This window comes from Emydura macquarii, unplaced genomic scaffold (genome assembly GCF_026122565.2).
Source record: "Emydura macquarii macquarii isolate MOO-44397 ecotype Brisbane River unplaced genomic scaffold, CSIRO-AGI_Emac_v2 contig_67, whole genome shotgun sequence".
Taxonomy (NCBI): domain Eukaryota; kingdom Metazoa; phylum Chordata; order Testudines; family Chelidae; genus Emydura; species Emydura macquarii.
The window spans coordinates 8,200,193-8,226,793 of record NW_027130204.1 but is presented as its reverse complement, the minus strand read 5'-3'; the positions used below and the strand labels follow the sequence as shown (position 1 = coordinate 8,226,793).

General features: G+C 41.1%; 1 protein-coding gene across 7 annotated transcripts in view; it reads right to left on the bottom strand.

Annotated features, from left to right (window-relative positions):
* The window catches only part of KAT6B (lysine acetyltransferase 6B), a 177,739-nt gene that overhangs the window by 36,607 nt on the left and 114,531 nt on the right, over positions 1 to 26,601 (bottom strand). For all 7 annotated transcript variants that reach the window (XM_067539302.1, XM_067539293.1, XM_067539326.1 and 4 more), the window contains one exon: positions 23,225 to 23,318. In XM_067539302.1, coding sequence (XP_067395403.1) covers positions 23,225 to 23,318 — 94 coding nt within the window. The remainder of the gene's footprint in view (positions 1 to 23,224; positions 23,319 to 26,601) is intronic.

Genomic DNA, 26,601 nt, shown 5'->3' with positions numbered 1-26,601 from the left:
AGGAAGACACATGTTCTCCTCTAGGGCACAAAAGGAGGCAGGGAAGGCTTAGCTGCATTTCCCAGAATTATCTCATATTTATATAACACTACTGACTGGAAGAGGAATTCAGATTCTGAGTTGTCAAGATCAGTCCAAGCCAACTGTGATTTGAAGTAAGAGAGAGAGTCACAGGAGGAATACCCTGAACTGATACAAACTGGGAAGTCTGACACGAGGGAGTATTCAGAAAGTAAATTTAACCAGTACAGGTCTGTTCAAGGCACCTGCAAGTGGAGACCCCTGGATTGTGGGTGAGGGTGCACTGAAGAATCTTCACGCTGACAAGTTAGCAGTAACCCTACAACACTGGGTGCTGCAGCTTAGCAACAAGGCCCAGAATCTTGATGGCGCGAAGCCTGTTAGCTCACAGAGCAGCCACAGATGGAGGGTTCGGGAGAATATCACAAATTACGGCATATTCGAGTCAAAGACTACTTTTCTGGGTTGACAAAAATAAAAAAAGGAAGACGACACATACCAGAAGAAGGTTATGGATCCTGCCTAAACAACTGTGGCTAGCAGTAGGCACAAACCACCTTTTTGTATATACATATTTATTCTATTTTTCTCGATTTATACGTGCCTCTCTCAAACTCAATGCAAAACCAGCTAGGCACTTTGTTAAAAACAAGACAAAGAAAACATGAAATCACCTCTTCATCTTGCTTCCACACATCACAAATTGTGTCAACAGCCAAGCTACTGGGGAGCTTCTGAAAGGAGCTGTTGAGATAACTGGATAACATTAAAATGGCTTTCTATAAATACATCATAATTGGGTCAGACTGATGCCAGACACACAACGTACAGGTCCTTTTATAAAACAAGAACAGAAGGTTGCACTCAAGTTTTGAAGAAAGCTTTTTAAAAATTCATAAGGGCACTCAACTCCCTAGAAGCTGGAAAAGAACATGCCCTCTTACTGACTGGTGTTTGAGGATGTGCATCTCTTATTAAAGAGAGAGTAGGAAGGGTTAATGCCTAAGAATCTTTGTTGCTCACTACACATGTCCCTCGAAATAAATTAATTTTTTTTAAAAAATAAATTAGCATCACCACTGATTCCCTGAGTTATGGTCTTAACTATGGCAAGATCATCCATACTGGAGAGAAGCACAGAGCTACTCCATTACCCAAAAGGTGCAGCAATGTGCTTGTGAAGCAAAAGGAAGTCTGTAACAGAGAACAAGGCTACATGAACGATGGCTTGCCATTCCATGAGAAATGTATAATTGTCTCCTAATGTTTCTTTTATTCCCTTCAGCATAGTCTCATCAACGTAGCTCTGAACACTCCCCCTCCAAGTCCTAGGTTCTTTCCCCTGATCTATCTCTGGGAATTGCTCTTTTCTTACTCATCTCTGCTTCTGCAGCATTTCTTCCATAAACTGCCTCCTAGGCAATATGGTGTTGCTCACTTTTCAAAGGCCAGTCTCTGGCCTTCTTCCCTATAAGCAATAAAGTGAAATTTACAAGTCTCTCTCTCTCTCTCTGAGGCACCAAGGAACAGGATTGATTTCCCAAAGCAGAAGTCTTGTAAATTTCAATTTACTGCTTGCATATAAAAACAGAACAGAAAGGCATGCTATACAAAAGCTCCCATCACATCTCGAAAGGCTTCCTATCAGAGGAACTGTGCACCAGTTTTTTTTAAAAGGCTATTTTAAAACCCCATAATAATTAAGTCAGGATTGCAATGACATTTAAAAACTGGAAAATGTAAGTAACCGGGAAGATCCTAGAAAAAGGTACACACACATTAAGAAAGATCCAGATTTGGGCCTATTAACCCTGACAGCATCTCCTAAAAAAGCTTATTTAATTCTTCTCACTCCTAATACGATAAAATCCTACTGTATTGGGGGACCAAGTTACAACACAGCAGAGCCCTGACACGGTTAAAGAATTGTTCAGTCTTGCCTGCATAAACAAGACCAAAGCATGTTTTAACTATGTTATCACACTACGTTGGAGACCTGGGGATGTGGCATGATTCAGTTCTGTCTACACAGAACAACTAGTTTCACAGAACTAATCCCTGTTTAAAATTCTGTCAGGGTATTATGGTGTTGTAAATCAGATCTTGTCAAACTAGTAATTTATTTCATTTTGCAGACATGGAGCTAACGTTTCCCAACATTGCTAGTACTGGTTCAATTCCGCCAGCAGAAGCAATAGGAGGATCACGGATATAGACAGGCCTTCAGGTTACTGGCAGGGTTGTAGTTGCATGTCATCTAACCCTGCTCATAACACAATATGCTGGTTAAATGCCAACCTGCTGATGGCAGCTTTCGTACGCTCGTGCTCCCACTGGTGGAACTGGTGGTAGCAATGGTGAGAAATTTTAGCAGCCGAATCCTAGATTGGACAGGACTTTTGAAAGTCTGATGCCATTTACAACTTGTATTGTTTCCCTGAGATAAAAATCAAAAGCTTTGTATCATCTTTTATAGCACATTGGTGTCTCAAATCAATTTACTCCATTAACTGCTCATGCTGCAAAATGAACAAAAGTAGTTACACATAACTGAATTTCTCTTAACCCAGCACAGTAAATTTCCAATAGCTCTATTTTATTTTGAAAAAAGATTCGCTGATGTGACAAGATACTGCACTTCAGCAATATTCATCTAAGCAGTATTCAATATAAGTAGTCAATAAATTTCTCCTACTGAATTTATCTTCAATCTTACTAAGTTCAGTGTAAGGAACATTTAAACTTTGCTGTCTGTGCAATACATCAAAAATCCTTTTAAACATAACACTTTCTGTCAAGAGCACAAAATAGACAAAGGAAAGACTTCACCAAGGGGCACTCCACTTTCATACATTGACATCACCTCCTGAATATGAATACTATTTGAAACTGGACATTTGGAGAACTAAACAGTTTTATGCTTTTCCTGCTAACATCTTAAATGTTGTTCACACTTTAACGCCATAAATAGGTTTCAGACATAAAACTGATATCCTCTTACCTTGAACAAGGTTTACTAACAGCTGTTTAAACAAAACTGATGAATGGACAAAATGTCTCATGAGTATTCTGACTGATCACTTGTCCAGGGTGATTACAATGTAAAGGGAAACATTTGGACTTCAATTTAGTATGCAATTAGCCAATTTATAAAGCTAGCCAATATTCAATTAATTAGTACAACAAGGGCCATGTGATTCTTATGCACCGAAGCTGATTTTGTAGGTAAGCAAAGCAATATACTCTGAAGTTCACTGTGCTTAATCTATCTGCCACTGCAGTCACAAATCAGATTTCTGCTACTGATAGGAGTCTGACTGAGGAATAAATGTCTGTCCAGGAAGTGAATTGCACCAGGCACTATGCAAGGAAAATAGGTTTGGAAGAAGAATCTAAAGCTTTGAGGCACACGAGTATTCAGTCCGTTAAGAACTGCAAAAATTAACCTCTCAAAAATTTAAGCAATTAAAAATAGCTTTAATATTGAAACTTATTTCTGCTGTAAAGGTCATATACCCTGTATTTCATTGTCCTAGTTTGCTTAATACAACTACCTAAGTCTGCTATTTGTACAGCACAAACAACAATAGCATTCAGATGCTAACATGTTAGTAAAATCATAAATTCACAACGCACAATTACACAGCACTTAGAGCTGATCTAGAAAGATTATTAATAAAACTTTTGTAATACCCTCAACAACTCAAACCTGCCAATCCCAGCTTCAGGTGTGTCTGCCTATTATATACACATACAGAAGTACTAGTACACTTATACACACAGCATCAGAGCAGACCTGTGTCATTTGAAATGGTTCTCACAATGAAGATGGAGTTCAATTACTTATGAAAGCTTTTCAGATACACACACTACAGATGCCATCAAATTGCTGAAAACCCTGAGCACACAAAAGAGCTGCAACAAAACCAACTGCTGCCAAAACTTGGGAACAGCTTGAGATCTGAAACTTTCTCACACAGAGAGGCTTCTCACAGACTAGAATTCGGCCTTTCTGAAAAATAAAAAGTCAGCACTATTTTGCGTTCAGAAGATTGCTCTTAAATAGTCTTCTGAACTCTTATTTTCTTTCCAACATTTGATTTTTTAAAAACTTGTATCATAGCAGTAGAAAGTATTAAAAAGAATCCATCTAAAACAAAGGAAGAGAGGATTAGTGAATTTTTCTCAAAAGCACGTTCTGAGCTCTTATACATCCCTTTTAAAGATTCCCAGTAAGTGAATAACCAGTCACAGAAAGTTTAATAAAAACCTGCATGATCTGAACCTAAGTTTTGTCTACAATACAACCTGGTAAAATAAATCCTTAATGTGCAAAGTAAGAACTGAAGGCATTTGGTGGAACATGCTATATCAAACAAGAGCTTTGAAAGCAAAATAGCCAACACTGGTAACAATTTTTATGATGTCTTTCATTTAGATGCTAGTGTAAGATATTTTCACAGCATTTTAAATTATACTAAGAGTCAGCTTTCAATCCTGTGCCCTAACAAATAGTTGTTTTTAAAATGAAACCAATAGTTTTAAGTTGCTGATGCAAGAGATGATTAGAAAAGCAAACAATAAGAAAATAGGTAGATAGCACAGTGCACTCTATATTGATGTTTCAGCACAGAATTTCAAGCTCAAAGTAGGAAATAGTGAGGAAAAGAAATAATAGAGAAAAATTCAGAAAGGCCAAAAATGTGATATTAATAAGAACAAACTCCCCAAAAATATGACTTGTTACCATTTTATTTTTCATAAATATTCTGTCATATTTATAGCAATATTTTACATGTGTGTGTATCCACACCTCCCATTTGTGTCAATGGGGGGGACTGTCAAAGATTGAGGATCTTAAATAGGCGTTGGTATCCTTTTTGAAGCTGCCGTAAGAATGCTTTGAAAAGGCCCACAATGCCAGGGTCCTTGTAAACACTGCTACTGAGAAAAAGATAGGTCAGCTGTAACTTGAGATCCTGAGGTAAGTGAACAACCTGCTACATTCTCTTTTCTTCTTTGTCTGGTTAAAGAAAAAGCTTTACTTACTTTGAACAGAGGAAAGCCAAAGTTTCTCTCATTATTGTTACAAGGAAGAATGGTAGCTATCACTCCCTTCTACATTCTCAACTAAATGCAGCACAGGGGGGGCTGAAACCTTTGGTTCCTTTATAGAAAGTTTCATAGAAGAGGCTAAACAAACTCTCTCAACTAAGGGAAGAAAGGGTAATGAAGACAGCATTAAAGTCAGAACAACAAAAAGCTCCCTTTGAAAAATTAATTGGCTAACATTCACTTCACCTGTGCCAGTTGCCAGTAAATCCTTCACTTTTTTTTTTTTTTTTGGTCTACACAAAGTGGACTAATTAGAATTGTAGTGAGAGAGTAAGTGAGAGGGGAGGAATTACAGCACCTTTGAAACCAAGACCACAGTGCATGGAGGAAATCCTTCTCTCTCTGCCACCAGGAGGAACAGATTTGTCAGAAGGTTAAGCAGTTCAAAAGATCATTACTGAGGCTTAATTCTTGTCCTGGATTTTATGCCATTTTAGAAATCCATTAATGACTTCAAACACTGAGATGTTTCTAAATAATATATGTAATTGTAACAGTTGAATACATGTCATTAAGAACTGCCTTACATTCTGGTGCTCTCATGATGTCCAGGGCTCAGCACAACATCTGTGACAAAATATACCAGATTGTTGATTTGAAGATGATGGACAATGTGTCATATTTTTAACAAACTCTGGGGACTACAGAAGGTAACAGGGCACTTACTATTAGATAACCCATATTTCCAGGTAAGCTTTTTATAATCATTTCAACTGATAAGCCTGTCATTCCAAGACAGAGAGAGTGTCTCTAGCACTACTGAAAAACATTCAAAGAGTGGCGGTGGGGGCTCGTGACAACTCTGTAACCAAAAGTCACATCATGGTGGGGAGAAAGGGGCAAATACCCTATGTGATGCAACTTCTGGGTCTCACAAATCCTATATAAAACTTCCAATGGCTTTTGTACCTGAAGAAGTTAGAACTGGGAACCACGCAGGGTTGCATGAGGTCAGTTGCAAAATCCTTGCACTCCAGTCTGGCATTATCTGTCTGCTAAACAAAGATTAAACCAAATTGCAGTGTATAATTATGAGTGCCAGGTAAGAAGCAGGAGTAAAGCAAAGAGTTGAGGGCACAGAGGCCTCACCATGGATTCTCACTGTGGCACCCAACTAGCTAGCAAATACTGTAATCAATACGAGAGCTGTGTGTTAATTTGCCACACAACTACCGTCATGCAGAGAAACAGCAAACTATGAAACACACTCTGGAGGGCTTAGTCTCAAGGTGTGGTGCATCTGACCTGCCAAAGGAATACAGATGCTCAACAGCAGCCTGCAGGGTACAAAAACACCAGACTCCAGAAACTAGACCCACCTGATGAAAGTGATTAGGAACCTGGAGGAAAAGTGAAGCAGCTAGGGAGGAGAAACCAATTTTCCAAATTAGCCTTTTCTTCCTAACTATCATTTGTGAAGGGCAGAAAGTCTTGACTCCAAGGGCTTACCTACATGGGGACATTCAAGTTCTCAGAAGTCAAGTGGCCTTAAGTTTGCTCTATCTTAATCCACCTTCACTGCAAACTAAGGCCATTTCACTTCTGAATGAAATCATCCACAGAGGAGTTTAATGCACTTTTACTATGTGCATTAACCTTACAGCTTTAGCTAATTTATCTTAACTTTCTTGAGTGTTGCCATGTACACAAGCCTTTAATCCATCTAAGGAAGGAGATCAACAGACAGATGTGTTTGAATTTCTTTTGCACCTTTATAGAAATGTACACAGAGAAATGGGTTCTGATACAGGCCTTCTGTGCACCTTGCTGGCTGGCCTGATGAACAGAGTGCAGCTGAGCAGGAGCTTATGGCTCATGTAACTGCAGTGCACAAGGTGTGCTTCCTTCACTCTCCCTGTGGGCAGGGAGAGAAAGAAAAACCCAGCTGGAAGCTCCCAGTTCTATCTGTATCCTGATGGCTTCTTCCCCTGAGGCTAGAGTGGGGACATGTGACGATCCTAGGATGGCTTCTCCTTCCCACTCAGACCTGCATGGAGATAGGGAGCGATTCTGGCCTAGAGGTCGTGGAACAAAGCTAGGAGCAGAGAGCAACCCATTGCTCCTTTAAAAAGGGAGAGGTAGACTGAAAGTAGAATGGCCTATGTGCCTATAGATAAGAGGAAGGGAAGGAGCTGGGTGGCTTAACTGGAGCAAGGCATGCAGGAGAAGGACCTCTAAATGTCTCTGATATATGAATGGATACATGTGCACATGTGTGTGATGAAAGAAAAACAAAGTGACAGGGAGAACATGAACACAGTGAGTGATTAGGTGGAGAATGCAATGGGTGAGGGGGAATAGGGAGAGGAAGGAGAATGAGGAGCAGGAATTGGAGAGAGAGAGAAGAGTGAGGGAATGAGAAAGGAAAGGATGAATCAGAGAGAGAGTGTGTGTGTGAATGAATGGGGACAGGTAGACTGAATGTAGGTGAGTGCTTAAGTGAAGGAGAATGTATATGTGGTGACACGAAGGACTAAGAATTAAACCTGCATACAGAAAGGCATTCTACACACAGACAAAAAAAATCAGAAGGAACATAGTTGAATGGGAACAATCCCTTGATCCCTCTGAAACCCAAACTGAGGACAGTGTCTAGAACAACAAATGTCACAGAACATTATTTAGGAAAATTTATATAACAGTCTAGTTTCATCTGTCTGACCCAATCCTCATTGTTAGGAAAAATACTTTTATACACCATAGCATAATATGCTTTCCTGTTTTTCGGTCTGAAACCGATGAAGATATTTAAACAAAAACAAAACAAAAAACAACTTTTAAAAGGTAAAACCAATTGAATGAAAGGAGTTCAGTTTGAGGTTTGCTTGGCGGGACCTGGGAACAAGGTATCAGAACAAAAACAGCATGTAGTCGGTATGGAACACAAACATCTGTATGAGTTCCAGAGGTGTAGCTGTGTTAGTCTGTTTTTAGCAAAACAACAAGAGTCCTGTGGCACCTTAAAGACTGACAAATTCATTTGGGCATAAGCTTTCATCAGATCTGACAAAGCGGGTTTCTGCCCACGAAAGCTTATGCCCAAATAAATTTGTTAGTCTTTAAGGTGCCACAAAACATCTTTATGCCATTTTCCCAAATTCTTAAATCCTCTATTAAAACCTGGAAATAGCAGACTTGCTGCATTCATATGGAATTCTTATCGTTTCAATAAGTTTCTTAAGGATCTTTCAGGAGTCATGCTGACAGAGGAAGGGACTCAGAGTTTTTATTCGAGGTAATCAAATACCAAAGGTAACACGTTGATAATTTCTACAATAGTCTGTTAAGGGAGGAATAAGTTATTTTAGTGAGGGTGCTGTCTTGTTGAAATGTCTCCAGCAACACGGAAATTAATTCAAAGTGCTAGATTACATACAGAATCATAGACACAGAGGATTGGAAGGGACCTTGCAAGGTCATCTAGTCCAGTCCCCTGCACTTATGGCAGGACCAAGCACTATCTAGACCAGCGGTTCTCAACCTCTTCCCTTCCCCCCTCCCTCCCCCGAGTACCACTCGGGGAAAAAAAGGGGGGGAGGGACTTTCGGCGGCGGCGGGGTTTCGCGGCGGGGGGTTACATGGAGGGAACAATGCCCTCCGCCAAAATCCGTCCGCCGTTTGCCCCTTTTCGGCGGCAGGGTTTCGCGGGGATGGGTGGGTGGGCACTTCCGCCGGCGGATTTGGTGGCGCGGTACGGCTCACGTACTACCCAGCCTTCTTTGAAGTACTGGTTGAGAACCGCTGATCTAGACCATCCCTGACAGGTGATTGTCTAACCTGCTCTTAAAAATCTCCAATGATGGAGATTCCACAACCTTCCTAGGCAATTTATTCCAGTGCTTAACTACCCTGACACTCAGGAAGTTTTTCCCTAATGTACAAACTAAACACCCTTGCTGCAATTTAAGCCTATTGCTTCTTGTCCTATCCTCAGAGGTTAACAAGAAAAATTTCTCTCTCTCCTCCTTGTAACAACTTTTTATGTACTTGAAAACTGTTGTGTCTCCCCTCAGTCTTCTCTTCTCCAGACTAAACAAACACAATTTTTTCACTTTTCCCTCATAGATCATATTTTCTAGACCTTTAATTATTTTTATTGTTCTTCTCTGGGACTCTCTCTAATTTGTCCACATCTTTCCTGAAATGTGGCACCCAGAACTGGACACAATACTCCATTTGAGATCTAATCAGCATGGAGTAATTACTTCTTGTGTCTTGCTTAAACACTTCTGCTAATACATTACAGAATGATGTTGCTTTTTTTTGCAACTGTTACACTATTGATTCATATTTAGCTTGTGATCCACTATGAACCCCAGATCCTTTTCTGCAGTACTCCTTCCTAGGCAGTCATTTCCCATTTTGTATGTGAATAACTGATTATTCTTTCATATGTGGAGCACTTTGTATTTGTCCTTACTGAATTTCATCCCATTTACTTCAGACCATTTCTCCAGTTTGTCAAGATCATTTTGAATTTTAATCCTATTCTCCAAAGCACTTGCATCCCCTCCCAGCTTGGTATTGTCCACAAACTTTATAAGTGTACTCATTATGCTATTATCTAAATCATCGATGAGGACACTGAACAGAACTGGACCCAGACCTGATCCCTGTGGGACCCCACTCGGTATGCCCTTCCAGTTTGACTGTGAACCAGTGATGACTACTCTCTGGGAATGATTTTCCAACCAGTTATGCATCCAACTTACAGTACTTCCCTCTAAGATGTATTTCCCTAGTTTGTTTATGAGAAGGCCACGCAAGACAGTATCAAAAGCCTTACTAAAGTTCAGATATACTACATCTCTATCTACATCTACCGCTTCCGCGTCCCCCCCCCGAGGCACAAGCCTTGTTACCCTGTCAAAGAACACTATCAGGGTGGTTTGACAAGATTTGCCAAATGCCTGCTGTTTTCATGAAAACACTGCAGTATAACTGGACTGTGTGATTGACTATAGAAGCATATATGTAGGTCCATAGAGAGGTTTTTTGTTTTTTTTGTTTTTTTTTTTAAATTAAAATCTGTAACCTTTCTAGGTCAAGCCTGCCTACTCATCCAGTCTACTGTAAAGCCAACTTTGCCTATCAAATGCCCTGTCTTTACTGTTATCATGTGTTCAGCCTTCCTTCTGGTTGCTTTGAATGCCAGCAAAGTCAGCACTGAGACATAGATGCTCTTGGATTAGAACAGTCTTCTTCATGATGTCTGAAGTGACATACTGGATTTCTTTTACCATTCTGATAAATGCACAGTGTCTTGAAGCTACATAAAATGATGCTGAGAAATCCCCAGAGGCTTATTTTCTTGGAATAATCATAAATCAATAAAACTTGTTTCAAAATTCATCTTTAAAAGAAGTTACTCTCATCTATATCTCAGCTTGACAGGATGCTTATTACTGGTTCCTTCGGGAAGCCATGCTCTTGCCTTTGGGTCAGCAACATCATCTGTTTTTGTAAAGGGACATGAAAGCAAAACAGGCATTTAGTACTACCAGGGCTCCCACATAAACTCTCAGCCCTTCCACACATTCATCTCTCCCTCAAAGAGGAGGCAGATAACCACCCATTTGGAAGTTATAAGCCTGTCATCATCTTATCAATAAGAATGACCAGTATATGGCTAATAATGTCCTTTATTAGGATGCATGAATAAGAAAGCAGGAAGAAGGTCAACAAAAACTACGGGAAGATGCTTCTGTTTAGATGACCACACACAATTTGAAACATGAACCAGAACATCAACTGTTTCCTTATTCAAATCATTCAGTCATTAAATCAGATTCCTGTTCATATACCAAGACAGAGGCAAAGCATGTTTTGCAAGCAACTTTTCAACTGCTGTCTGTTCCAAGCAGAGGTTGTGTCCATGCTGTATTTCCAGTCTTTGCTATGCAGACCAGTGAAGCCTCTGCACTACACTGCACAAATTCCCCTCTCAATGCTTGCTTTTTAGTAAAAATTCATCAGGTAATATCTGCACTCAAAGGCAGATTTATTCCCATTCCCCACCTAAATCTGATGCTGGAAATAATAAAGAATAAAAGTTAAGTGTTTTCTTTTATTTCTTTTTAAGATAAAATATCCAAAAATCAGAATCCCACATACTATACAGAGTTATTTTCCAAAGCCAAAATCTCACATAATGTACAGTGGGTTGTTTTCCATGGCCAGATTAAGGGCTTCAAGGTGTATCTTTTCAAAAAACTAAGAGATGGACAAAAACAAAGCCCCACATCCAAACACCATAAAACTTTGTAGCTCGAGGCTCACTCTAAACAGCAATTGGATATTAAAAGTCAGTGCCTTCTGGAGGCTCCACAACTCTGCAATAGCTAGTTTATCAGACACATATAAACCTTTCATATATGTTTTCTCCTTAGGAAAGTGCTGTATTGCAGAATCTACTTTTAATGACTATTTTTCTGAAATCTGCCTTGGTTTTCAGGAGAGACACTGGATGTGAATTTATTCAATTACAAAACCCATACTTGTGTCCAACTGCATTTTATCAGCACTGTTTTCAACCAACATTTGCAGCGAGACGAGCACCAGCTGTGCAGAAGAATTATACAGTGCAGCACTGTATGTAACAAATCACTTGCCTCTGTCTTAAGGAAGTCATTCACTGCTGCTGTCTCCTCTGTCCTTTCAGTGTTTCTCCTGATATTTCGGTATCTTCATTGGTTATGCTGACACAACAAAACCAAAGTACTCTGTGGACTCCCCACACTGGCCCTGACTAGGGTGACCAGACGTCCCAATATTAGGGGGCTTTGTTTTATATATGCAACTAAACTCCCACCCAAGAAAAAAAAGCTTCCCAAATTTTCAAACTTGCTATCTGGTCACCTTAACCCTGACAGAGCTGAATTAGGCTAGGCAGGCCCAATCAGCCAATTAATCTGCAAATAGGGGAGATGCAGACTGAGTGGAGGGTGCTAATTAAAAGAAAGTTGACTGTGAGGAAACAGGTGGGATTTCTATAAAGCCAGGAGGTTGGGGGAAGGGGAGGGCAGGGAGGAAGCCTGCAGTCTCTCTCCCTGAGGTAAAGGAGAAGAAAGGGGAGTTAGGAACCCATGAGGAAGGGTTTACCTAGTACACCTAAGAGAAAGAAGATCTGACTAGGAAGAATGAGGAAGGAGAAGCTTAAGGAATCATAGTAGGAAGTAGTCTAGGGAAGACAGCAGTAGGGTTGGTGAAGTCCCAGATCTGAACTGCTCTCCGTAGGGCCTGGCCTGGAACCCAGAGTAGGGGCTGGGCCTGGATTCCCCTACTATCCATTGCACAGTGCTGTTGTTTGGGGCAGTGAATGGGAGAAGTGTCTGAGCCACAGTGGAAGTGACATAGTCAGGGCAGTGTGTGTGTGAAGACTTCCTGATGCTGCATGTGCAGAGGGACATTAAAAGGCTCCCCCAAAAGGGGAAATCACAGTGTGGTCTGGCAGGAGGGCTGAGTCACAAAGCAGCTGAAGTGTGACTCTTGAGCAGATGGAAAACTGCAACAGTGAAAGAGAAGAAAGGGGGCGCTGACTTGGGTGGAGCTAATCCCCAGAATCAGCAAAAGGAGGTGCCAGCCAGCAGTGAGTAGGAGCACCCCATGACAAACTCTCAAAGCATGAAACAAAGTTCATTGCCACTCAACTTCTACATTGTACTGCTTTGTTCATTTTGTGGCATTCCAACATCTTCCCATTGAAGTGAACCCTTCATGGGGGAAGGACCTGGTTGACCTGCACACCCCTCATCTATACAAGCGCTATGTACCCCTATGACGCTGTGCACATAAATAAAAATAAAAACTAGGGGGTCAGAATTTGCTGATTATTAGAGGGCTGCTAATCCCTAGACACCAAGCATACATTCATATGAGTGCTATGTATGATTAGTCTTACATTTTAGTTGCTGGGTTTCACACTCCTATGGTATTTTATCTGCCTTTTTCGGAGTCACCGTAGCAATCTTTGGACAACATTTTCTCTGTTCTGCCTCTAACTATAAGGCAATTGGTGATCCTCCCTAGGAAGATTTATAAAAACTTATTGTATATTTGGAATGGGAATGGTGATTTGTCAACTGCTTTCAAATCATTCTTCGGTCATATGCTGTCCTAAGCAATGGGAAGACAGTTAGTCCATTGCTAATTTCAATTGGTATTGTTCAGGTTAGTTCATTTCACTTATTGTGAGTATAAAAATCAATTATTGCTTTGTAACAGGGATAACAATCAGAGTTACCTGGTATGCAGTTAAACAAGACAAGAGTTATAAGTGGGCAGCTAAAGGCAGGGTGGGCTGGGGAACAAAACTGCAGAAGGAGAAGAGAAAAGGAGGGAGGGCAATATACAAGAAGAGAAATCAGACTTAACTCTGGAGAGCTTATCATTTCTCTATAATGAATCAGATATCTCCAAAGCCAGGACTTAATTTTCAGTGTGCAGTCACAGAATATTTTGAGCAGCACCTGCTCTGCTTTTCCACCCAAATGGCAGGATGACATAGCAAAAGTTGAGAATGGATCCCGGACCCAATCATATTCCTCCATGTTTATAATTGTAAAGTAAACATTGAAGTAGTCTGATAAAGTTGAAACTTGAGCAACAATCCTGTCTCTCACACAGCAAATTGTCATGCTGTTAGGATCCAGAAATTCTGTTAGTAGCAGAAACATATCTAAGATTCCACTGCTCAGTCTAGCTTTCCAAATCTCCACTTTCTTCTGAAATGCTGCAGTCTTGTCATTCACCTCAAGTACGGTTGTAACGCCCCCTTGTGTGGACATGTTTAGCGCATTCATCAAGTAAAAAATGTCTGCGAGGCATGTAAGCTTCGCCATTCATATCGGGTCAGAAAAGTTTGCGGCGATCTTGCACAGATGTGCACAGAAAGAAAACCTAGCAGCTCTTTGCAAAGCTCAAAAACTTATTCCAACACTCTGCTGCAAGACAGCCAATGCACTTCCATATGAAACAATAATTTGTCATGTCCTGCACTCATTTCTAAACACAGCTTTGCAAAAAAGCATGAATTCAAAAGCCAGGACGTTACAAAATTCATCAGAGTCATAACTGTATTTAACACATCATGTAATTCGGGTTCCTTTTTTTTTTTTTTTTTTTTTTTTTTTTTTTAAACGCAAGGGCTTGGCAATGCAACATACAGTGTGTTAAAATTAGCTGTGGGTTTATGGTTGCTATTTTTGCTACACCATCACTCCTATTGTCTGTCGTAGCGGCAGCACCATCCATTGCAAACAGCAACACACTTCTCGCAATTCAGCGATTCAACGTTCATGAAATCCTCCAATAATTTGAACATTTCCTGACCTGTTGTCTGTTCTAAATTCTAAAAAAATAAAATCTTCCAAAATTTCCTCCAGCCAAACATAATGAACAAAAACAAATAATTGTGCTGCATTACCAAAACCAGTTGTCTCATCAAGCTGAATTACAAACTGTTCACATGTACATAGCCTTTCAGTAAGCTGGCATTTTACATCATTTGTAAGCTCTTCAATTCTCCTACTAATTGTGTAATTAGAAATTGGTATGGCCTTAAGTTTCTTTGTTGGATCTTTGCCTACCATCACCTTACACATTTGATTCTGGAAGAATCAAACCTGATGCATGACATGAAGATGGTGGCGCATTCCCCAAGTATGTGTAATCACAATGGTGCTAGCAATGCTATTGCACTATTGCCAATGTTCAAGCATGGATGCAAAGTACTTGCAATGCAAAATTCTCTAGTGTAGAGAAGGCTGGAATGAGTTCCACACAAACAGAACTTTGAAAAAGCTCTGCCCTAGGCCACTTCTGGCTGAACTTGGTGAGCTACAGCCAGCTTGTTGCCCACAGGGCTCGATTAGCACAAAATGCTCAGCTCACACATATGACTGCCCCTCCACCCCTCCAGCTGAGGTCACAACATGATGTCGTCATCATGTACAGCCTAGAACCCTGCTCCATGTGACCACAATTTGTTCAACACCATATGCTCCTGTGGATCCACCCTAGGATCTCAGGTACATAGCTGTGCCTGGAAGGTTCTCCTGCTGCCAGGGAGGAGGGGGGAAATCAGCTACCCCAAACCCTTGCAGCCAAGGGCCCTGGGCAGACCCCAACAACCCTAACAAAGGGCCGTAAATCCAGCCCTGCACCTGCCATCCTGTAACGGTTTAGTAGTGGACACCATGGTACAGCAGTTTGAAGCAAGATCAACTTAATCAGCTGAAACAATGTGGTATTTTTCTTTTTAGGCAATCTAATAATAAATCAAGTTAAAATTTAACCAGATTGCGCAGGAAATGGCTAGGGTTTATAATGTACATAAGCAGAGCATAGGCTATAAACGTCATCAGAAAGACAGCATCACAGCAATCTGGAACAAGGATCAGTTCTAACTCAGAAAAATACCACCTACCAAATGATTATCACTTCATGTACCAGCTGGGATTTTACCTGATGGTCTCCCATCCAAGTACTGACTCAGCCAAGTCCTGCTTAACTTATTGTTCTGCGGGAAGGTGGTACTGGCTGCCATCAAGTAGGTCTGATCTATAGACAATCCCAATCACAAAAACTGATTGATAATATATATATATATATATATATATATATATATATATATATATATATATATATATAATAAATAAATAAAAGGAAGAAGGGAGCTCCTGCCACAAATATTCAGGACTTCATCTTTCAGGAATTGTTTTAAAAAGAATATAAAAGTGAAAATTGTGTGTGTGTTTTTTCCTTCCGCTTGGGGGCATGGTTATAGAGGTTTAAGCTCTTGCAACAAGCCATCATATAAAAGACAAAGGCATTGTTTAACTTAGGAAGACTATTAGAAGCACCTGTATGAATTAATGGTCAGTGAGACTGTCTAGTCCTACATTCTTTATATTGGCTCGTCCCTAGTTATTTTCATTTCTGCTTTTCTAATTAGGTTTGCTCACACTGCTCCATATGCATTCTTGTCAATTTTCCTGTTAAAATAAAGTTATGGTCTGCAACCATACCACTTCTGTTGCAATACCATGCTGCACAGTGGTTAGCCAATACTCGAGGTCTGGGCAGGTTGTCTCTGTTGGGAGTGTAGCCGGGAGGGATGGTTCCCCTCTGAAAGAGACCCAGAGGGAGAACCAAACCCACCCTGGCTGCTAGAGCCCAAGAGAAGATCACCTGACCGGAAGCAGGGAGGCGGGGCCAGGCCTTTAGAAGTCAGGCGGACACCATCTGGCCGGAAGCTGGGAGGCGGGGCCAGGCCTTTAAAACACCGGCCTGTGAGCTCAGTCAGGCGGGGCCGGCCGAGGGAGAAGGATGCCTCTCCCTGGAGGCTCCATGCTAGAGCCGGGCCCGAGGCCCCCGCTGAAAGGGAAAGGCGGTCTCAACCCCCGACTGGGGACTGACGGAGAGCCTGCCTGAGTCCCCTGTTGCCGGGGAATCGGATGGGAATCCACCGGAGTCACCTGCTGCCCGGGAGCCAGAGGAGGACCCGCCCAGGCCGCCTGCTGCCAGGGAACCGACGAGGATCGACCCGAGCAGCACCGAGCCTGGGACTCAGAGACCCTACCAGCCCTACTGGGGGCCGCAGGACCTGGAGGAACTCCCATCCGAGGAGGAGCCCATGGAGTTGCCCGAGCTGCCACCGGTGGACAAAGAGGGCCTGATCGGACTACCACATCCCGGCAGCCTGGAGGAATCAGGTACCTGTGGATACGGGGAGGAAGAAGCCCAGGGACAGCCCTAAACAGAGGCTGAGTACGAGCACCTGGTTGGCGTGTTGCGGCCGGAGCCCCGCCAACACAGTGACGGGTACCCCTGCCACTGCTAGGGCCCTGGGCTGGGACGCAGTGGAGACGGGTGGGCCTGCGTCCCCCTCCCCCCTTCCCGAGCCACCCCGGGAGACCCTCACCCTCCTCACCATCCCAAACGCTAGACTGTGTGTTGCCTCGCCAGTCCTGCCTATAGGCCGGGCACTGGACTGTTTGTTGCTTCGCCAGCCCTGCCTAGGGGCCGGGCGCTAGACTGCTGTTTTCCAGCCCTGCCTAGGGGCCGGGGCGACGGACTATTGGCTCGCCTGCCCTGCCTAGGGGCCGGGGCGACGGACTAGACTCCCACACCAGGGAGAGTGTGGAAGAGTGGTCCCCCTCCAGAGAGGACTCGGAGGGGAAACCCCGACGCTGGCCCCAGAAGGGCACATTTACAGGAGGAGAAATCAATGATGCAAATCAAGTATTTCTTTTGTGCGATCCTGTTTACATATGAAGAATGTAGACAAATACATGTTTCCCTGAATCCACTAGAAACAAACAGCAGGCAGTTTCCTTGCGTAGAAATCCAAGCCTGCCTTTTCAGCAAGTACTGTGCCCATTAGAAGCTATGTATCTTGGCTTCCTCCTAGGTCTACACACATCATTGCTCCTCTCACTGGCTTTTGCAGCTTCCTGCTTCTTTCATACACAGACGCACATCGCTGCAACCATTCAGTCCCCTGATCGCCTGTGTTTAACAACTGGTCCCAGGAAAACCCGTCAGCCTACATGGCTTAGCTTTTGATTGATATTGCCATCCATCCAGTGGCTTCGGGTGATTGTTTCATATTATTCCAGATATCACTACATAAAGGTGATTGCTCCTCCCCATCTATCCTGAAAAAACACACCCATCAGTTTTTGTGATTGGGATTGTATAGAAAGAAAAGAAAGAAAAGAAAAAGGAAGCTTCTGCCTCATGAATATTCAGGATTTGCTCTTTCAGAAACCTGCCTTCACTTACCACCACACCAAACTCATCTCTTTCAATTCTCTAAAACACACGATTTGACAAATAACCCTACCCCTGTAGACTAGAACACCATCACAATTCAGGGACAACATCATTACCCAAATTAAACACAAACATCTATATTTGTTGGCCCAAATTTTGAAACACGTGTTTGAAGTTAGGCACCTAAATAAAAGTAGTCTGGTTTTTGTTATGTGCTGAGCACCTAACAGTTCCCAAAGAAGTCAATGGGAGATAACATGAACATCCCATCTAAAAAATTAGCTACCTACATTTGGATTTGGATGCCTAATTATAACTATTCTATTTTGAAAAGTTTGGTCATTGGTTTTCCCAAAACAAAATAGCATACGACAATGAGTAACAATTTTATATTTGTAAACTGATATTCTTCTAATGGCACAAGTTGGAACAACAAGTAATATTGTTGGAATTATTCCAAATAAAAGTGGAAAACACTATCTGGAAACTAACACATGTAATATACTGTAATATAGGAATATTTAGTAAAGTATACTGTGCATAATAAAAAAAAGTCACCCAAATCTTCTTCATAGTTAATAACGTTTTCCAAAAGTCTTACTTTTAGAAGATAAAACAAGTTAATCTCAGAGTAAGCAAATTAAAGATAGTCAAACCAAATCTGAGTTTATATATGAGCAGTTTTTCGATCTCAACAAACAGCTTTGAAGTGTATATTGCATTTCCTGGGCCACACCAAACCTGCTGCAGTCAAGGATCAGACCCTTATTCTGTAAACATACATCTTACCAGGCTTTCAAAAACCAGAATGGACAAAGTGCATACTGTCTTTTTATAGAACACTTCCATTGAATTTAATTATCACATCCAGTAAGACGTGAAAAGAGATGTTGGCTGAAGGCATATTCTTGATTTACCTTTTCATCCATGTCATTTAATGTTTTAATATAAAACTTCTTCCTCCTTCATAATTTGGTCTGCCTCACCTCAAAACATACTTTTTCACCTAAGAGAAATATTTTTCTCTGTGGGAACCTAGGAGCTTGAACATAGTATTATACTAATAGTTATAATCAGGTTTAGGAACAATAGTCATTTCAGCTCCACTCTCTCACTCCAGAAACAGTTTATTCCAGGTAATCTAACTGAAAAATGCAGCATGGAATAGCCATACAAATAGGCTACTTACACATAGCCAGCTGTACATTAACAGATGTTGAGAAGGAAGGGACAGATAGTAAAAAGACAAATATAGATCCTTTATATAATTTTAAAATTTATTTTTGTAGTTAAAAACCTAAGCCATTTTCCTTTGGGAATCACATGGCAAAAATCAACCTGATCTTTTGCTAAAGACAAACTTACTCGATGAAATCTAAGGGCTTGTCTATACCATCATGAAGTTTGGACACAAGGAGTGTGTCTAGCAGTGCGCACCATAGTGATATGCTCTAATTCCCCAGGATGGATGCTGTGGGAGCAAATTATAAAATTCCTAATTCATGTGAATTAAGTCGTCTTCAAACAGGACTATATAATTGGTAAGTAGGAACCTTTTACTTCACAGCCCAGCATCCACATGGAAGAGTTACAGAACATCACTTTGGCACGCCCTGCTATTCATGCATCCGCAGTCAGAACTGCGGGACATTGTAAACACAGCCTAAATAAAAAGGTCTCCTAGACATCAGCTGCTGCACAATTCAAACTATATGTGATTAGCATGTATTTTAAAAAAACTAATACGATGCAATCAAACTATTACAGCAGAATGGTTGTAAAATGACAGCAGTCCAGTGATTTACTGTCTCCTGAGAAAGTTTAACATCAACAACAAAAAAAGGTCACCTCAGTAGAAGCCCAGGCAAATATGAACAGACAGAAAGTTATACGTGCAATGTTAATGTTTATAAAATGATCTACATAAACCATGAAAGACATTTCTGCTGTTTGTAAGCAATAATCTGCTCATTGTTTTGAGATAATTATCTGATATGTCTGTAAACTCCAAAGCTGTGCAGCTGTTTCTGAACAGCATGATTCAGTGAGCTCAATTTTTATTATTTTGGGCTACCAACTCTGCTGGTTGTCTTCATGAAGTCAACAGATATCAATTATCACTTCACAGAATCAAAGTATAGGGAAATACTATGGTGCGACAATGTGGTAAATTAAGACTTTTTAGTAATAATCGCTATGTCAGAATTATAACCCCTTTGAAAAAGGTACATTAGAATGAAACATTCTGCAGAGCAATGTTTCAGGTAAGTGCTGCTTCTAGTATTCTAAACTTCAACAGTCATTTTGTGCTGATAGATTAGGAATGTGGGGGGTTAATTTTACCCCACTCAGCAGAATATTAATTGGGCCACTCTACTCCTGCTAGTTGTGAAACAGCATGTTTCTCTTCAGAGTATGTGATAATTAAACCCCTTATTCCCAGAATATGTGGCAAGTTAACAGAAGGGGGATATGGAGAAAGATGGCAATCACTCCTGGACATTTCAAGGAGGGATAGGAGTAGGAAGAAACTTGTAGAAAGGTCAGGTAAAATTAAGAAATAAGAAGAGAGAATAATATAAGTCAGTTTGTTCCTTCTTTTAAGAATACTCTCATGATCCATCAGTCCAGATGAGGGTATGGCCATACCAGAGGAGACCCCTACTCTGTGGAGAATGAAAAACAAACATGAGATAAGAGAGCTTCTCTGAGAGCATGTCTATACTGCAGTTAGCCCCAGTGATTTGGCACCTCCATTAGCCTCGGTGTGAACAGCCGCACTGCCAAGACATACTCGAGTTACCTTGTGTCCCTCTCACTGATATTCTACACCTCCATGTGCGTCTCACTAGAACTTCTGGGGACCTATCCTATGGTTCTTGGTGATGCAGTAAGCTGAGCTGCTCTGTGATTCTTCCCCAATGAAGTGTCCTTCTTGGCACAAAGGGAAAATTGTGGGAAGGCTTTAGAGGACTATCAGCACTAGAGCGATTTAGCCTGCATCCTCACCGCAAAAAGGGTGGCAGTTACCACGAAGTGAAAATGAATCATAGACTGTGCTTGTTCAACTGGGTAGAAGGTACCACATAACTCATGTGAGAGGGTTGTGTGTGTGGATGGGGGAAGATAAGGGCAACACTTGAATAAGAGCCTGGGCTAATTCTTCAGTGAAGTCATACCCTAAATAATCTCTGAGAATGAGAAAAATTCCAGGGATCTGATGTGCTGCAGGTTCTTTACAGAAAGAGAATTTGAACACAAACTTCAGCAGGGCTACCTCCAAAACCTCACTGGTATCTCCAGATTAACAAATACAGGAAAGTAATCAGGAGGCAGGTGGAAGAGAGATCCCATAAAATATATAGTGCATTGAGTTCCTGTGCATGTCACACTCTCCTGGACTGAATTAAATGAGAAAAAACTCCCTTGTGCTGTGATCCAACTAGAGCTCACCAGCTAAGCAAGGTTGTGCCATGTCAAGGCTCAGCTAAGCGAATGCCAGGAAACACCTAAGTTTTGAGGTGGTGTTGGCAATTCAGTAGGAGTCACTCTACCTTTTTTATCAGTGTGAAATAAAAAAGCCAGCATGGTGTTATTTGAGGGTGTGGGTGTTTTACTATATGTACCGTCTTTCAGATAAGGCACAAAACTGAGGTTTTGACCACCTATGATGATTGAAAGTTCAAACATCCCTTTTCATCAGAGTAGAGGTATTAATCCTCATGCCTGGGCCCAATTCCAACTCAAGTAACCACCCTCCTAAATCCCCCCTGCAGTTCAACAGTATATGGTATTCTTCACTTCCTGCCCTAAAATGTTGTTTAATCTAACTGCACAGTTAGACAGCTGTTATGTTCCACTCCACTGGTGGCTGCCTGTCAATGGTGAATGAAGTGATCAGTATCTATCTCACTGGGGTGTTGTGAAGCTTAATTGTTTGTAAAGCTACTGGATGAAAGGCACTGTAGACACAGTATTTTTATTAATCCTAATCTTTTTTTTAAAAGCAGTGTGGTCATGAAGTGTAGAATGTTTCAAGACTGAGAATGCCAAAACTTTATAGTCAAACTATTGTCTTAGTCCTGCTGTTATACCATAATGTATTTTATTTACACTTTCATCCACTTGTATACCCCTTTGAGGTAGGAACCCTATTATTAGAGCCCTGTGAAATTTTTTTATTTATACATTTTTCATTTTATATTTTAGGAATTTTGTTTTATTTTGATTTATCGTGGGCGGCCCATTGGGAAAAGGGATTGGATCCTGCCCCTGGGGTGGGAGGCCACTGCAGAGCAAGCCCGCCCTACATTCACTCTGCAACAGCAGATCCTGTCCTACCAGGCTGAGCCCAGCTCCCCCACTCCAGGCATCCAGGCACATGGGGTCGCATTGCCACTTAGGTCTGGTCCAACTGCCTCTCCAAATTTGAGTGACCATTTGCTAAAAACACAGGGATTTACCTATTATCTTAACTGCCTATGGTGCCATGTACTCATACAGTGCTTTGAAATCACAGTGAAATCTCTATTTCCCAACATATGCTAACCGGGCTTCTCTAATCTCTCTCTAAATGACATTACAAAGTCAGATTTAAAAGCACAGAAGGCATTTAGCTGAAACATTTATCTACAGAATTTAGTTTTAAATTATACTACGATTTAAAACTGAGAGGTTTTGGGAGATACACGGATACATTTAAACAAATGATTTTTAGGCTTTTCAAACAGGTCAGAGGTACAAATTTGCATAATAAAGCAGCAAGCAAGGATAGAACCATGAATATCAGTTTATATATTTGCTATAAAGAGCAGAGTTTTCACAAGAAAAGATAGGTAATGAATTTCCTTTCCCCTGTGCCTTTTTTTTTTTTTTTTGAAGAAAAATTGAAATATGTTCTCTATTCATAAGAATTGTTCGGCTAAAAATATATTACAAGTTAAAAAATATAGAAAGGGGAGAATGCCTTGGACTAACACCTTCTTTAGCTTTAATCACAAATAATTGCCTCTTTTTGTACTAATGAGCAGCGCAAAATGGAATGTAATTTAGACATTCATTCAGCGTAATAGCTTTGTAAGCTAATATTACTGCAGAGAGATCTATTCTCAATTTCCTAGAGTACAACAACAGAGCAGCAGTAAGTTTTTCACTTCAGGGAGCTTTTCCACCCTATGTAAATATAAACAGAAATCCCATTATCTATTGATAAAAACAACAAAGCAGGTTAAATAAAGTTTTATATGTTACTGTTTCCCATAACAACCATCGGCTCTGTGGCTCATGAACGTAAATAAAGCACTTCACTTACTGAAATCAATGAGAAACCTTCCAAATCCTTGCCTTTGATATTGGGGCATGATCATTATGCAGGAGACATTGTACTTCTGCTGGCAAAGCTTTTCCTGAGGGAAGGAGAAACAGATCAAGTATGTCAAAGCACTGCTGAAGTGGGCAATTCCCTGCACCTGCCACTGTCCTTGTAAATATTCCAGAATGGTTAACAGACATATCCAGTCAATACCAATGCAGAATAATTCTAAGGTATTCATTAATTATAAGTGGAAAAATATCAATCAAATGCACCCACTAAAATAATTCTTTTTTTTTTTAATTTAACTAGTCAGCACCTTAAAAATTAAACATAAAATCCCAAAGGACTTGCATAAACAATATAATGAAGGTTAAGTGCAGAAAGGAGGGAAAAAAATTTCATGCCTCACTGATTATTGTGTCAGGGATATATACAAGGGGAAATAATATACACACACTTGAAGAAAAAGTTAGGTTTGCAGCAATTGCCATGTAAAATAACTCAATGCTTTTCACCTACATTTTGTCTTCTACCTTTTAGCAAATACTTTAAATGCTAGTACAATTGTGTAATTGAAATGATATAGTTTTTTCAAAAGCCAAATGCATTCTCCTCTGAATACAAAGCGAAGGCAAAATGCTTGGGCCATCAGAACTCAGCATTTCAGACAAGACGAAATCACATGACTATGAACATGATAGAGACAAAGATTACACTGATTGCCTAAGACAAAGGGGAAAGTATGCAAACAAACTAAACTAGGAAGCAGTTCTTGTAATATAGCCTGACAGATCTTTGTTTTTTAAAAATTGGATGCAAATTGGATGTAGGGGCAGTAAAGCTTTAGCAGAAGTATCCAAAAAAAAAAAAAAAAAAAAAAAAAAAAAGCCAAAAACATCCAAACAGAACAGTTCTGAGACAGGCCTCTTCCTGTATTTTGTAGTATTGCAATTAAATATAAGTAACTTTTTTTAAATTAAGACAACTGCATCAAAGACCTAAATCAGACCCCTGAAGACATATTCAAGAGAAAGCTACAGCAAGCACAGATTTGACAGGAAGCTATTAAGGGTAATACATCTACGTAGATGTCAGAATAGTATGGGAATCGTCATGGTCACAAGTGGCAAAAAGTCTCAAACCACGCTCCTTCTCTTACGAAATTTGACTGCTCCTTTGCGACATTTCACAGAAGTATCCCAGCTAATATGCAGATGTGTGCAGAAGGTGCTCCTTAGTCTTTAGCATGGCCCCAAACCCCTTGAACTGACTGCCATAATATGTACTGTGCAATATTACTTTTTGCCCACAAAAGGACACTAGCTACAGAAGACTGAAAAGAAAGGGATCCGATTCAGGAGAGCACTCCAACATGTGCTAAGTCCCACTGAAGTCAATGGGATTCAAGTACATGTTTCAGTGCTTTCCTGAACTGGTGCCAGGAACAATATGACAAAGATAAGAGACTGGGCAAGCTATTGAGAAGAAGGGGATGAAAAACCAATGGGGTTTTTGTGGGGGCGGGAGGGGGTTGGGCAGGGGTTGGGCAGGGGGAATGGGAGGCGACACGAAGACTAACAAATTCCAGTCTTCATTTTGAATGCTAATGCACCTCCAGCAGGTCCTTGTGCCTAATAACGTTAGGAATGATGCCTCAGACAGACAATGAATGTACTAGAAGGTATGTGCCAACCTCAGAAATGGCAGTATCATTTTATGTCATCTGCATACTTAGAATAATCTGAACTATGATCGATGAATAGGCCTACAAGGAAATAGATCAAAGGCATATGAAATTCCAGGGTCTGAGGCAGTGCAAATTATATTTGTCAATCTCGCTACTATTTAGGGAATGTTCCCACTCTAGCGTTTGTAGTGTATTTTTCCATTGCTGTAGTAAATTCATCCCCCCCGAGACATGGTAGCTAAATTAAAGATTTCTTCTGTCGACCTAACCGGCTTAGGTCGGCTTAATTGCATTGCAAAGGAAAACGACAGCCCTGAGCGATGTAGCCCTGAGCGATGTAGCTTGGTCAACCTATGTTTTAGGTGCAGACCAGGCCTTATATTCTCTTCAAGCCCTATATTTGAGGAAAAATATATCCATCCAAAAATACCTCAGCAAACTGTGCTCCTACTCTGACTTTAACGCTTTCAACAGATCTCTTAAAAAAAATATTTTTTTCATATCATTTTTTGTTATTAAGAGCAATCTGAAGGAAAATAAAAAAAATCATCTGATTTCGAAAGATAAACACAACTGCATGACACGTTAGTTTGGAAGCCATTGATATACCTCTTATTTGAAAGTTGACAAAAGCAAATGTAGGCTTTTTCTATTCTAGACAGTCTTCTTTTACCTTGCAATTAATTTTCTATAGCTTCTGTCAAGGCAATACTGAGAAATTTCCTCTTGGCAATAATGGGGATTGTTGTTTTAAAATTCAAAGCAACACCACAAGTCATAAAGACATTCACTATAAAAATTAGTAACTTAGGGCTAATGTGCAATAAATAACTGCAAAATAAAAATCAGGTGTTTATGCACACAAGCGACCAAAGATGCACAGAAAAACAGGGTTACTTACCAGTAACTGTTGTTCTTTCAGATGTGTTGCTCATATCCATTCCAATATAGGTGAGTGCACTGGTTCCCGGAACGTTTTTCCCCCTTAGGAAGCCCTGTAGGGCCAGCTCAGGCACCCCCTGGAGTGCTGGGCCCATGCCGCGATATATCAGGAACCGCCGGCCCTGCGGGCCCTCAGTCCCTTCTTTCTGCCGACTCCGGCAGTGGGGACGGAGGGTGGGTGTGGAATGGATATGAGCAACACATCTCGAAGAACACCAGTTACTGGTAAGTAATCCTGTTTTCTACTTCGAGTGATTGCTCATATCCATTCCAATATAGGTGATTAAATAGCCATACCCTGGAGGTGGATAGGAGTCAGCGTCGAGCTACTCTCATGAGTATGGTCCTAACGAAGCCTACATCCTCTCTCGCCTGTTGCACGATGGCGTAGTGGGACATGAAGGTGTGGACCGACGATCAGGTTGCTGCCTTGCAGATGTCCTGCAGGGGCACTCTTTCCAGGAAGGCCACCGACGAGGCCTGGGCTCTGGTTGAGTGCACTGACACAGCTCCTGGAAGCGGCACCTTCACCTACTCGATCCAGGCGGAGATGTGCTGGGTGGAGACAGGTGTGCCCTTCATCCGGTCGGCCGCTGCCACAAACAGCTGTGTTGACTTCCAGAACGGCCTCATCCGTTCGATGTAGTAAGGCAGGGTTCGTCTCACGTCCAGTGAGTGCCATCTCTGCTCCTCCTCCGAACCGTGCAGTTTAGGAAAGAACAAGGGGAGGAAGATATCCTGGTTA